The following is a 14,545-nucleotide window of genomic DNA, read 5'->3' on the forward strand; positions in this document are numbered from 1 at the left end:
CAACCATTTCTGGACTACCTTTATAAACAGCCATCTCCTATAAAATCCAGTTTATTACAGGATCAAAAATAAAATAAAATGGCACACCTGGGTGGCTGAGTGGTTAGGCATTTGCCTTCCAGCTGGGGGCATGATCCTGGAGTCCCAGGATCAAGTCCCACATCGGGCTCCCTGCATGGAGCCTGCTTCTCTCTCTGCCTTTCTCTCTCTGTGTCTCTAATAAATAAATAAAATCTTTTTAAAATTTTTTAAATTTAAAAAAAAATAAGATAAAGTATGTATCCAAGCATGACACATGCTATTCGTGCAAGTCTTCTGGTTTAGTCTTTCAAATTAGGCGATTCTGATATGCAGTTTTCCAATATCACAGTCCCTCTGGTTTCCTAGTTCTCAATCGATAATGGCTCTCCCCTACGCGGAGTACCTGTCAGTTATACACATATCCATTTCCCCTCACTTTCATCTCTAACAGCTACAACAAGAAGAGATGGCTAGCGAGTCACTGATCACTCCTTTGCAAAGATTTCTGTGACAATTAGGTCTTGGTGGCAATTTATCAGCCTGTGCCCGCTTCTGCCAGGCTGGGGTGACACCTGCAGGTGAGAACCTCCTCAATCTCACACACCTCGAATCCCCCCAGCTAGGTCCCTGGCTCTGAGCAGATCAGGTGCATCCAAGCAGGTGGGCAGAAGATAAGCAACTACTTAACTGGTCAACAAAACAAGGCTCTTCCTGTCAGTGAATCTAGTGGTTGAGATAAAATCAGTTGCTTTATAACATCTTATCCGCCCAATTGGGTTTGGCTTCAAGAAAAGAAATACAAACCGAAAAGAGAAAAAAAATATTGACTTGTTCCCCATTTAGACTTTTATTTATAACACCACATAATATACAAGAGGCCAAAAGAGTACACCTGGGTTATATATAAAAAGCCAGGTTCTTCAGGAACAGAAGAACTGCACCAACAGTCACCAGGCAAAGCCCAAACAGACAAGGGACCCTGACCTCTGGGAATGCTGTAAACCAGGTTCCCTAGGGTGGGTGCCATGGTGGCTTCAAGAAGGCAAGGCCTCAGCCTAATCCCTGGACCCTGTGTGACCTGATTTGGACAAAGGGTCCACGCAAACGTAATTAAGTATTATGAGATTAGGAGACCTAGATTATCCAGGTAGGCCCCAAATCCAACGACAAGTGTCCTTAGAAAGCAGGACAGAGATTTGAGACAGAGGGAAGGCCCTGTGCATGCGAAGGCAGAAGCTGAAGCAACACGGCCATGAACAGAGGGAGGATAGCAGGCGCCAGAACCTGTTAGAGGCAGGAGGGACCCTCACTGGAGCTTCTAGAGGGAACCCCACCCTGTAGGCCCACTGCTTTCGGCCCCCATTTGCAGCTGATTGTCAATCTGTCGCCTCCAGAGCTGAGAGAATAAATGTGGATTGCTTTAAGACACATCCAGTTCATATCAATGAACAGCAGACACTCATGCACCACAACGAGGCACCGAAACCACAGTGGCATGCAGGGTCTCCCCAGTAAGTGACCCTGGGCGGCAGGATGGCACCAATGCACTGAGCATAAAGGTGAAAGTGGACACAATGAACCCCTGCAGGAATAGGATGGGCTCTCCTAGGACACCTCAAATCAAGACATAACAGACATCAAGGCAGGCAGATCTGCCTACAGGAAAAACGGTGCTGAGGTGGCCAAGACACCCATGGTCTTGGCCTCTGTGTCCCCCAAGGCCCATGGGTGAAAACCCTGAGTTCCAGTGGGACACCACTTGCGGTGGGGTTGGGGGTGCCTCTGGGAGGTGACACAAATCCGAAGAAAGTGTTGGGGGTGTTTTTAGTGTCCTTGCAAGAAGGGGAGGAGGGGAGAGAGACCTCCCGCCCTCCCCACACACACACACCAACACACTCCTACACACCCCTACATACACACACCAGGGCAGCAGCTGCAAGGTGGGTCCCCACTGGGAACCCATCTGTGGCTCCAGCACCTGGAGGGATAGGAGTCTGACATTCACTTGGCATTTCCTTCGGCTGCCACAGCAGATAAAGACAAGGCCAAACACAGGGGTGTGGGTCAAAGGCAGACCGCAGGGCAGGAAGAGGTGTCACACACTGTCCCGAGGGAGAACAGGTACCCTCACTCACAAAAATCACCATAGAAAAACGGGTTAAAGAAGTGACCAGACAGACAACCCACAACCCGACTGCACATTCCACTTCACGAACTGTCCCTCACCATGAGGCCATTTCTCCCCTCCAAGTAGCAGAACCCAAAGTATGAGAGGCCACTCCTGCAAAGGATCACGCTCTTGCCCCTGGACCCAGCATCTCCTTGGGGTGCATGCTCACAGCCCTCAATCCAGCACACCCTTGGGGCACACACCCCTTGATCTCGCACGCCCTCAGGCGCATGCTCACACTCCTCAATCCAGCATGCCCTCGAGGTGCATGCCTACACCCCTTGATCCAGCACACCCTCGGGGCACACACTCATACCCCTCGATCTCACATGCCCTCGGGGCACACGCTCACACTCCTCAATCCCGCACACCCTCAGGGTGCAGGCTCACACTCCTCGATGTGGCATGCCCTCTGCGTGCGTGCCTACACCCCTCAATCCAGGACCCCCTCAGGGCGCACAGCCATACCCCTGGACCCAGCACCCCTCAGAGTGCATGCTCACACCTCTCAATCCAGCACACCCTTGGGGTGCATGCTCACACCCCTTGATCCCGCATGCCCTCGGGGCACATGCTCACTCCCCTCAATCTGGCACCCCCTCAGGGCACATGCTCACACCCCCTCAATCTGGCACCTCCTGGCGGCGCACCCTGGAGACACCCCAGAGCACAAGGTGAGCCAACACACAGACAGTTCCACCCACACCTGGTCCACCTATAGGCCCTGCAAATTGCCGAGCTATCCAACCACAGGAAATGCATGCACAAGCTGGGGGGCACAAGCAGAGTACATGCCGTTGGAAAAGGAGGAGACACGCTCTGTGGCCAGCCCTGCCTGATGGCCAGGGAACCCCCAGAGTCACCCACGTGCATGGCCACTTCCCTCCCTCACCCCAAGAAGCAGCCCAGGAGGGATGCACTGGGAGCAACAGCAGCAGCTGGCTCCAGAATGAACAGTGGAAGGGACACAGAGGAGCAATGCCCTTCTGAAACCAGCTCTGGGTAGAATTTTTACTGAAAAGCCTATCAGGGGATCCCTGGGTGGCACAGCAGTTTGGCGCCTGCCTTTGGCTCAGGGCGCGATCCTGGAGACCCGGGATCGAGTCCCACATCGGGTTCCCGGTACATGGAGCCTGCTTCTCCCTCTGCCTATGTCTCTGCCTCTTCTCTCTCTCTCTGTGTGTGACTATTGTAAATAAATTAAAAAAAAAAAAAAAAGAAAAGAAAAGAAAAGCCTATCAGTGTCCTACATGTTCCGGAAGTGAAATGAAATCACTAGGATGGGAGGGAAATAACTCTGAACTAGAGCACAGATAAAAACAGGATGGTGAAAGACTCCTAACTCTGGGAAATGAACTAGGGGTGGTGGAAGGGGAGGTGGGCGAGGGGTGGGGGTGACTGGGTGACGGGCACTGAGGTGGGCACTTGACGGGATGAACACTGGGTGTTATTCTATATGTTGGCAAATTGAACACCAATAAAAAATGAATTTATAATAAAAACAGGATGGCCCACTGTGACCGAGTGAGCAGTGAGGCTACACCGTTCGGGCCAGGCCTAGGGGCTCTGGACACTCTTCCCCTCCATCTGGGTTGCCAGAGCCCTGAACGGCTGGGAGGGCCATCTGGCAGCAGCAGTGTGGGTGAGGCAACCCTGCGCTGAGGCTGATGGTGCCCTCGGCTTCTCCCTGGGGAAGGAGGCTCGAAGAGCCTTGCCAGTCGGCTGGGATCGGCAAGAACTGGGTTCTTAAGGTCAATCTGTGTACATGGCAAGTGCACATGTGTGTGCTCACATGTGTGCATATGCACATATGTGTTTCTAGAGGTAAGTCTCCCAGCTCTGTCCACTGACATCGGATCTGGGAAACCAAAACACACCAGCACCCAGATCTGGATTCAAATACATCCCCTTTAAAAAGAACCAGGGTGGGAGCAGCCCAGGTGACGCAGCGGTTTGGCGCTGCCTTCAGCCCAGGGCCTGATCCTGGAGACCCTGAATCGAGTCCTGCGTCGGGCTCCCGGCATGGAGCCTGCTTCTCCCTCTGCCTGTGTCTCTGCCTCTCTCTCTCTCTGTCTCTCATGAATAAATAAAATCTTTAAAAAAAAAAAAAAAAAAAGAACCAGGGTTTATTAAAAACAAGGAAAGTCAGAAACTGTCACAGTCCAGAGGTGTGTGAGAAGACATGATGACTACATGATGCATGACATCCCAGGTGGGGTCCTAGAACAGAAGAGGACTTCAGGAAAGGAAATTCAAATAAAGCATGGACTTAGGTTGGTAATAATATATCAATACTGGTTCATTAGTTGTGACAAATGTACCATAGTAAGGAGGCTAATAAGAATGGAACTGGGGACAGGTATGTGGGATCTCTGTATTATCCACACCGTTTTTCTGTAAATCTAAAACTTTTCTGAAATAAAAAGTTTATTGAGAAAAGGCAGGAGTGGGGAGACCACAGCTCCCCACAGAAATGGCTGATGTCGGGGCTGGAATGGGGAAGCTGTGAGATGAGCCTGGGGCATCTTGTTCTACCAGAATGTAAGAAACTGCTCAGAAAACAGAACACCATGGAGGATGTCACAAGGACACAGCCTGAAGGGACTACGGACAACTCCAGGACAATCTGAGCACTAAAATAATCAGGAACAATAGTTTGGTTTTTTTTAAAGGTGTCCTTGAGTCCATCCCAATGTAGAGCTGGAAAGCCTCACTCAGAGGCAGCAAGGATGCCAACCCTGGCAGATGTCTGTGTGGCCTGAAGGGTCTCCCCACAAATTTCTTATAAGGACAAAATCAGTTACTGTCCAGTGGGGATATCACACGACACCCGACTGGTGATCAAAACAGGCCAACAAGGTGGGAGGGCTGCCACGCACATCTGATGTGGGACTCTGCGGGACACAGCCCACCCCACTGCAGTGTTCTAGCAGAGATGCAGAGGCTGACTCCATTGGGAGGAAGCATCACTAAATCCAACAGGGGAACATGTACTTTAAAACGTTTTTACCAAAATCTATAAAGAACTTATTAAATTCAACACCCAAAAAAACCAAAGAATCCAGTCAAGAAATGGGCAGAAGACAAGAACAGACATTTCTCCAAAGAAGACATACAAATGGCCAAAAGACACATGAAATCAGGGAAATACAGATCAAAACCACGAGATACCACCTCACACTGGTGAGAATGGCTAAAATTAACAAATCAGGAAACAACAGATGTTGGTAAGGATGTGGAGAAAGAGGAACCCTCTTACACTGTTGGTGGGAATTCAGACTGGTGCAGCCATTCTGGAAAACAGCATGGGGGTTGCTCAAAAAGTTAAAAACAGGGTTACCCTATAACCCAGCAATTGTACTACCCTAGGTATTTACCCTAAGGATACAAACATAGTGTGACCTGAAGGGGCACCTGGACCCGAATCTTTATAGCAGCCATGTCCATAATAGCCAACCAACAGAAAGAGCCCAGATGCCCATCGACGATGAATGGATAAAGATGTGGTGTATATATAGAATGGAATACTAATCAGCCATCAAACAATGAAATCTTACCATTTGCAATGACATGGATGGAACTAGAGGGTATTATGTTAGGTGAAATAAGTCAGTCAGAGAAAGACAATTATATGATTCCACTCATACGTGGAATTTAGGAAACAAAAACAGGGGATCATAAGGGAAGGGAGGGACAATAAGATGAAATCAGAGGGGTAGAAAAACCATAAGAGACTCTTAACTCTAAGAAACAAACTGAAGAACACTGGAGGGAAGGGGGATAAGCATTAAGAAGGGCACGTGATGAAAAAAAGAAAAAAAAAAAAAGAAGGGCACGTGATGGAATGAGCACTGGGTATTATATATGCAACTGATGAATCCCTGAACTCTATCTGTAACACTAAAAAAAAATAAATTAAAAATAAAATGTTTCTAAAAGGAGGGAAAATGTCCTATAAAAATAAAATCAGTAAATCCAAAAAAGGCTGAGGAGCAGCTCCAGATCAGAGGAGACCCTGAAGGCAGGAACTGTACCACCATGAGCCCTGCACTGGAGAGAAATGCCACCAAGGACACACCGGGTCGCTGGCAGGTCTGGATTACAGTGGAGATTATGGTCAGACTCAGTGCTGAGCCAGGCAGGCTGCTGTGTGTGCCCATGGAAGGGCATCTCAGCTCTGCAGAAATGCACACTGAAGCATGTGAAGTCAGGGGCTGTGACGTCTGCAAGTTACCTCCAAAGAGCTCACAAAAGATAATTGTATGGATCTGCACACATACGTACACATGCACAGAGGACAGGTGGGAGGAAGAAATACTGGCCAGAAGGTATGGATAAAGCAAGTGTGGCAGGTGCGAACAGGTGAATCTGGGTTAAGAATAGACCAGTAGTCCTAGTAATTTTGTAACGGGTCTGTAAGTTTAAAATCATGTCTAAATAAAGTTTTTAAAGAAATTATGCAATATCTACTATGCCTTTTCTTTTTCCAAGAACTGTGTTAATATGAAAAGGCAAGTGACAGACCATGGAAAATATTCACAATCTATATATCTGATGCAAGATTTATAGCAAAAATATATAAAGGAAATTCCCATCTATCCAATAATAAAAAGACACACAATCCAAAACATGGACTGGCCACTTCATGAAGGAAGAATAGGAATGGCCAACAAACATGGGAACATATATTCTTGCCTGGTCATTAAGGAAAGGCAAATTAAGACCACATTCACACCCACTAGAAAGGCTAAAGTCAAAAAACAGAAACCAAAAGCTGGTGAGGATATGCAGAAACTGTAAGCTTCAAACAGTGCTGGTGCAATCACCTTGGGAAAATATTTAACATGTATTTACCTAGGACCCAGAACACGGTTCCATAGCACTCAATAACAAGAAATGAAAATGTATGTCCACAAAGATTTGCCCAAGAATGCTGAAAGCAGCTTTATTTATTAGCTGGAAAAGCCTACCAACGGTAAAATGAAAAAACAAATTTGCAAACCACATTATCTGATAAGAGATTAACATCCAGGGACACCTGGGTGGCTCAGTGGTTGAACATCTGCCTTTGGCTCAGGTCATGATCCTGGGGTCCTGGGATTGAATCCCATATCACACTTACTGCGGAGAGCCTGCTTCTCTGTCTGCCCATGTCTCTGTGTCTCTCATATATAAATAAAATCTTAAAAAAAAAAAATTAACATCCAGAACACAGAGAGAACTTCCTAAGCCTGCAACAAAACAACAAACCACCTGATTCAAAACCAGGCAAAGGACTTGAACAGACATATCTCCTATGAAGATACAGGCCAACAAGCATGCAAAAAGATGCTCAGCATCATTGACCATCAGGGAAATGCAAATCAAAACCACAGGGAAACCCCACCTCACACCCATTCACTGACTATTATTAAAAAAAAAAAAAAAAAAAAAAACAATGAGTGATGGCAAGAACGTGGAGACACCAGAACCCTGATGTACTATCAGTAGGAACACAAAATGGCACAGCTGTGGTGGAAAACAGTGTGGGGGTTCCTCAAAAAAATTAAAAATAGAATCACCACATGATTCAATGATTCTTCTGGTATATACCCCAAAGAACTGAAAGTAGGATCTCAAAGGGATATGTGTATACACATGTTCATGTTAACATTATTCACAATGTTTGAAATGTGGAAGCCACCCAAATCCATCAATCAATGACTAAATGAGCAAAACGCGGCATATCCATTCCTCATTCGTAAGAAGGAAGGAAATTCCTAAAATGCAACAACGTGGATGGGCCATGAGCACACAATTCTGAGTGAAAGAAACCAGCCACAAAAGGACAAATACTATATGATTCCACATACATGAGGTCCTTAGAGTTGTCACAACCATAAAGATGTCAAACATACGGTGGGAGCCAGGGGCTGGGGGTGAGGAATGAGAAGTCACTGCTTCATGAGGCCAGAGTTCCAGATTCACATGATGTGAATTCTGGGGACAGACGGTGGTGACAGCTGCGTAACAAATGTAAATGTCCTTGATGCCACCAAATTGCACACCTAAAAATAGTTAAGATGGTAAACTTTGTGTTATGTGTATTACAAGGAAAAAGAGACATTAAAAAAAAACAAAGGTAAGTCAGAATGCCACTAAACTATACACTTTAAAATTATTCTAGGCCTTGTGGATTTCTTAGTAAAATAAACTATTGTTGAAAAAGATAAACAAACAAACAAAAACAAAAAACAATTTTCAAAAAGTGAGTTGAGGGCAGCACCAGTGGCCCAGCGGTTTGGCGCCGCCTGCAGCCCAGGGTGTGATCCTGGAGACCTGGGATCGAGTCCCACGTCAGGCTCCCTGCATGGAGCCTGCTTCTCCCTCTGCCTCTCTCTCTCTCTCTGTCTCTCATGAATAAATAAATAAAATATTTTTTTTAAAAAAAGTGAGTTGATATCTTTCTTAAAGCTATAAGGGGAGCCTAAGTCTGAAAGACTTCCAGAAAACCCTATAGATATCTTATATTTCTAAGTTTTGTCTTTTTTAAAACTTTTTTTTCAGATTTTATTTATTTATTCATGAGAGACACAGAGAGAGAGAGGCAGAGACATAGGCAGAGGGACAAACAGGCTTCAATGCAGGGAGTCTGATATGGGACTCAATCCCAGGTCTCCAGGATCCGGCCCTGGGCTGAAGGCGGTGCTAAACCGCTGAGCCACCCAGGCTCCCCTATTTCCAAGTTTTACAAGTTTAACTTTACATCATTTTCAGAATAAATCGAGACATAACTCTTATGTGCCAAACATGCAACATCAAAATATTCAGTTCTGAGGATTCCCAGGCACCTGGCAAGCACTCAGATCTTTGTTATATGGACTTACATTGTCCAAAGAATGCTAGAAAATACATAAATAATAAATTAGTTAATCTTCACCTTCTAGAGATCTGAGAGTTATTTTGCTATGTGACTCCGAAAAAAAGGACTGTTTTGACCGCTGGCAGCCCCGTGGGGATTTGAACTTATTCTGACATAAAAATGCAGCAGAAGACACCGGGCCTGGTTATTTTCACAGCTACCGTCATTCTGTGTCACTCTCTTCTGCTCCAGGGAATCTGCTTTATCAACTTTCACAATCAGTCAATGCTGATGGAGCCCACACCTCTGTGGTTTCCAGCATTTTCAGGCCTCCTAATGCAGGTGCACTGTCCCCACGTATTCAAATTCCTGGGAAGGAAGCTATCTGGATGGGAAGAAATACTTTCTCTGTCTCTGTACAGTTCACCCAGAGACAAATTACAAATGGCTTTAGTTGTCTAAGTAAAAGATGCAAACATTACACAACAGATTACCAACAAGGAGCGTGTCTTCTCAAAATGGTCTTTCTAGTTTGTTTTCCATGACTACCAAAATACTCAGGACCAAAAAAGTTCCCTCAGACTCAGGTAAGCAGGTCTAAATGGGATACACTCAGCCTGGGTGGTTTCTCCCCTTTACCACTCATCGGTGACCAATCTCACACGGGGCCCCAGGACACTGAGGCTTTTGGCTCCTAGTAGGCCCCGTGGACAAGGCCTGGCCCATTCTGTGTCTCCAAGCATTAGGCACAAAAGAACACAAGACATAAGGACCATGGCAAGGTCATCCTGAGAACAGGTCATGGCACAAGAGGAGGCATCCGTGAGGGAGCACACAGCTGCCCCACTTAGGAAGATTGGTTCAGAAATCATTTTTCAAAGAAAAGTACATTTACTTTTTTTGGCTCTTCTGATTCTGTACTTGAGTACTTGAGAAACATCCAGGCAGGCTGACTAGATACTGGGTGACACTGGACAAATCTGTGTCAGTATTTTAGGTGTGACTATGGTACAGCAGCAGCATGCTTAAGCCCCATTGTTAGAGACACAGAGGGACCCGTTCACAGAGGTGGCAGCGGGCTGTCTGGGACTGACCCAGCTGGACTGGGGAGGAGTGGGGGTGGGCACCTCCCTCTCTCTATCTTCATTTGAAATTTTAAGTAACAAAAAGGTTAAAAGAAGAAAAGAACCTATGTGCCACAATGTTCACAGTAATCAAAGCAGACAATGACTGGAATTTGCTTCAAAATAAATCAAAATGGGTCGTGGGAGATGGTACAGACAACATAGGCCTGCGCATGCAGTTGGTAACTGCTGAGCCAGCTGGTTCATTTTACTACACGGTCTGCCTTGGTTTACCTCTGAAATGTCCATCATATGAAGCTCTGACACAGGGAACAAAGGGGAGAAAGACTGGCAGGCGGGATGCAAGCAAAGAGTGTGCTCCACGGCTCTCCTATCTGCCAAGGGATTGGGGTGTGCTGGCTCAGCCTGTCCCCCCACCCTGGGCTATGCCCCCACAACACACATTCCTGGGGAAGGATGGGGGCCCAGCCAGCAGCACCTCTGTGCCCTCCCCTCTAACGTGGAGACCTGTCTGTGATGGGAGTGCCCTAGTCAGGCCAGCCCCATGCCCACAGCAGGCAGCCTGGGCGGATCACCACCTCACAGCCAGGACCCTTCTTCCCAGACTGCACCCAAGAAAGTGCACCCGATGGCAGTCCAGTAGAATCCAGTATTCTGTGTGAAGAGAAACCTCCCCACCACTAAGAATCGATGAGCTAGATAAGCCGTGTTTCGTAAGGCAGCAACACACAGTAAAACCACCTGCAGGTTAAGCACTGCAGGGAAGAGTTAACAAAATAATAATAAAGCATCATCAGTGAAATGCCGGGACACCTACACCCCGATGTTTCTAGCAGCAATGTCCACAATAGCCAAACTGTGGAAGGAGCCTCGGTTCCACCGAAAGATGAATGGATAAAGAAGATGTGGTTTATGTACACAATGGAATATTACTCAGCCATTAGAAATGACAAATACCCACCATTTGCTTCAACGTGGATGGAACTGGAGGGTATTATGTTGAGTGAAATAAGTCAATCGGAGAAGGACAAACATTATATGGTCTCATTCATTTGGGGAATATAAATAATAGTGAAAGGGAATAGAAGGGAAGGGAGAAGAAATGGGTAGGAAATATCAGAAAGGGAGACAGAACATGAAGACTCCTAACTCTGGGAAACTAGGAGTGGTGGAAGGGGAGGAGGTTGGGGGGTAGGGGTGAATGGGTGACAGGCACTGAGGGGGGCACTTGACGGGATGAGCACTGGGTGTTATTCTGTATGTTGGCAAATTGAACACCAATAAAAAATAAATTTATTATTAAATAATTAAATAATAATAATAATAATAATAATAATAATAATAGCGTCATGTGAGACACACCAGTTTCTGTATACATACTCTGTGATCACCAGCAGACCGTAATTCAACATTCTGGAGTGGATGCTAATGACACGTCCGCAGATGCAGAGAGCGCCAAACGCACACAGCAACTTGGCTGGCTCCCTCCCTGTCTCCTTCCAAGGGCAGCACAGGGGGCAACCCCAGGAGCCCCCTCCCTCCTGGATGAGTCCCCCACCCAAGCCCAGGGTGCCCTCCCCACGCAGCCAGGTGCCTTCACATACAGTTGCATTTCAGTGGCAATTTCTGGTAATAAATAAAGCAGAGCTGGAAACGACGGCTTGATTAAAACAACTGTGACCATGTGTTCAGCCATAATCAGAACACCTGCCTCTAGATTTGTTCAGCTGATCAGGACTCTGAATTATACTGACCTGAGGTGTGGACGGCAGAGAGCAGATGAGAAAATAAAACAGCACCTCCACTCAGCACCCCCTTCACCTTCCTAAGGCTCCCCTCAAGACCATACTTGGTCCTGGTCCTCCAGCAGCAAGGCTGCAATGCTGGCAGACCGACTGCCATGGAAGGTGCCTTGTCATCCTTTTATTTCTAATTTACATGTTAAATTCATATTTACTTGTTCAAACAGAAAACTGAATCTTAAGGGTAGTATGATTTGAGTCTTCTAAAGACTCTCCATCAGTGATATAAACAATGTCTAAAAAATAAATAAATAAACAAATAAATAAATAAAATTAAAAAAAAAAAAAAACAATGTCTATATGCTATACAGGGACCCATGAATAACCCAGGGCTGACGGACAGCAACCCCCACGCAGTCAAAAGCCTGCATGTAACTTCTGACTTCTCCAAAAACTTAACTACTAATAACATTCAGTTGACCAGAGGCCTTACCACTAACAGCAACAGTCAGTGAACACATATTTCATATGTCGTATGTATTATATGCTGTGTTCTCACCACAAAGTCAGCCAGAGGTTAGAAAATGTCATTAAGAAAACCATGAGAAGAAAAATACACTTACAGTACTGTATCTAACAAAAAAAAAAAAATCTGTTGTAAGTGGCCCCACGCAGTTCAAACCTATGTTGCTCAAGGGTCAACCACATTTCTTCTAAGTGAATCTTACAGAGTTTTGGCTATGATACAGGCACACACAAAGTTCACTGTAAGAAAACATTTACCACTTAGTAATGGTAAAAATGGTAAAGTGCATAGTAAAGCTTTACTATCCTTAACATCATATGAAGAATACATTAAAATAGACTCATTTTCCACAATAATTATCAATTTGATATTTGTGAATTAATGCTATTATGCATGCCTATTGAACTATTGATTACCATCGGCTAGCAGAACATTCCATCACCAGAAAGAGGGGCAATGATTGCAACAAAGCCACAACCAGGAAGAAGCATTTTCTATAATCTCGTTCTACACCCATTATGTATACTGCTGATAATCACGCTGCTCTGAACAGAAACAATGTTAGTGGTGACTTTGTTTCTCCTTGGGGCACAGAGCCCAGGGCCTTCTCACCTTGCTGTCCACTCCAGAAGGGCTGGTGAACACGTACTCCAGTTGAAAGACTATGGCAAACGCAGGGTGATGGACCATCTCAGGGAGTCGGAGGCGGCTTCTCAAAACTAGAGCCTGGTTTCCAGAGCTGGGTCAAGAACACAGAGCAGCAGCACATCAGGCAGTGCTCCTGCCACCCTGCACCCCCCAGGGTGCCAGGCCCTGCTGCTGTGGCAGGTTCCCCCAGCAATGCTGCAGAGCTCTGCACTGTGTCTGGCCCCCAAGGTAGCTCCTAAACCAGAGCCTCTCATGCTTCAATCGACACTCATTCCAAATCGCCAGAGCTTACGTCAGGAGGACAGAACCACATGGCCAGGTCTGCGAGGAGGCTCGTCCTCCAGGGCACCCCTTGGAGAGGTCTCTGATCCCGACCTGGGAATAGAGGACTGAACAGAATGGCAGAACTTCCTGCCTGCTGCTTCTCCACCACATGAGAGACTGATCGCAGACACAGTGGGGGTACAAAGTGTGCTAGGGTCCCCTCAGATCCTAAGCAGCCACACCTGGAGACACCTATAATGTTAGCTCCAGAACTGTCACAGCACAGTTCAGGATTTTTCCAACCTGATAACACTGAGGTCTGTTCCTAACAGGTATAAATTAGCAAGAGGAAACAAAGGTACCAGGGAAGAAGTACAGGTGGACAAGTGCATACTTCACATGCAAAAACAGCTCCATTTCCCTTTGATCCCCAGTAATGTGCACCCTAGTACCTCCTAATTCCATGCGGCTGGACATCACAACCCTAGGGAGAATACCTGGTCTTCGAAGAGGAGCCAACTTTCCTGCTGAAACTGGCAGAGCGCGTCAAGGCCACATCCATCTCGGGCACCAGCACCACCACGTGTGGCCTCTGCACGAAGCCCAGACCATTGTGCACGCCCACACACAGGCGGCGCTCCAAGATCTCCAGCGTGCTGCCATCTAATGGACTGTCCCCCTAGAAAAGCACATGTCACACACAGTAAATCCCTGTGCAGAAGGGCAGAAGCTCCCAGTGGAGAGGCAAGCAAAGAGAAGAAACTGTAACTGAAGTCTCAGGCATTTCCAGATCAGATGGTGCTCAGTGAAAATGAATTCAGGCAAATAATCCTATGAGAACCGCCAGCCTCAGGGCATTTTCTAGGTAGTTTTGGGTCTTTACACATAGCACAGTCTTCTCAGAGCAATATCACCCTCCCCCTAGAAGATACCTGAATCACCAAACTCTTACTCAGGTTTCCATGGCTGAGCTCAATTCTTAGGATGCAGCAAATGAGCAACCAGGGCCCCAGGGCCCCAAGGCAGAGAAGCCCACTGCCCCCAAGGCGCCTCTATCCTCCCCCAGACTCAGACACCAGAGGCTTGGGATGGAAGGGGCAGCAGGAAGAGGGAGCACATTTATGCAGTAAGTCATAAACCAATAAACACAGAATCTGCCCCAGAGTGATCGCTGGATATTAAAGTGTTTCATCTTAACAAAATATGTATAGGCACTTTAACAAATGAGTCAGGAGAGTCCTCCAGGCT

The 14,545-nt window shown here is 46.6% G+C and overlaps 1 protein-coding gene across 17 annotated transcripts in view; it reads right to left on the reverse strand.

The window, feature by feature from the left end:
* The window catches only part of NPHP4 (nephrocystin 4), a 118,296-nt gene that overhangs the window by 65,046 nt on the left and 38,705 nt on the right, over window positions 1–14,545 (reverse strand). For all 17 annotated transcript variants that reach the window (XM_072731108.1, XM_072731115.1, XM_072731112.1 and 14 more), the window contains 2 exons: window positions 13,795–13,976; window positions 12,998–13,124 (listed from right to left, as the gene is read on the reverse strand). In XM_072731108.1, the coding sequence (XP_072587209.1) occupies window positions 12,998–13,124; window positions 13,795–13,976 (309 nt within the window). The remainder of the gene's footprint in view (window positions 1–12,997; window positions 13,125–13,794; window positions 13,977–14,545) is intronic.

Source organism: Vulpes vulpes, chromosome 12 (assembly GCF_048418805.1).
Source record: "Vulpes vulpes isolate BD-2025 chromosome 12, VulVul3, whole genome shotgun sequence".
Taxonomy (NCBI): Eukaryota; Metazoa; Chordata; class Mammalia; order Carnivora; family Canidae; genus Vulpes; species Vulpes vulpes.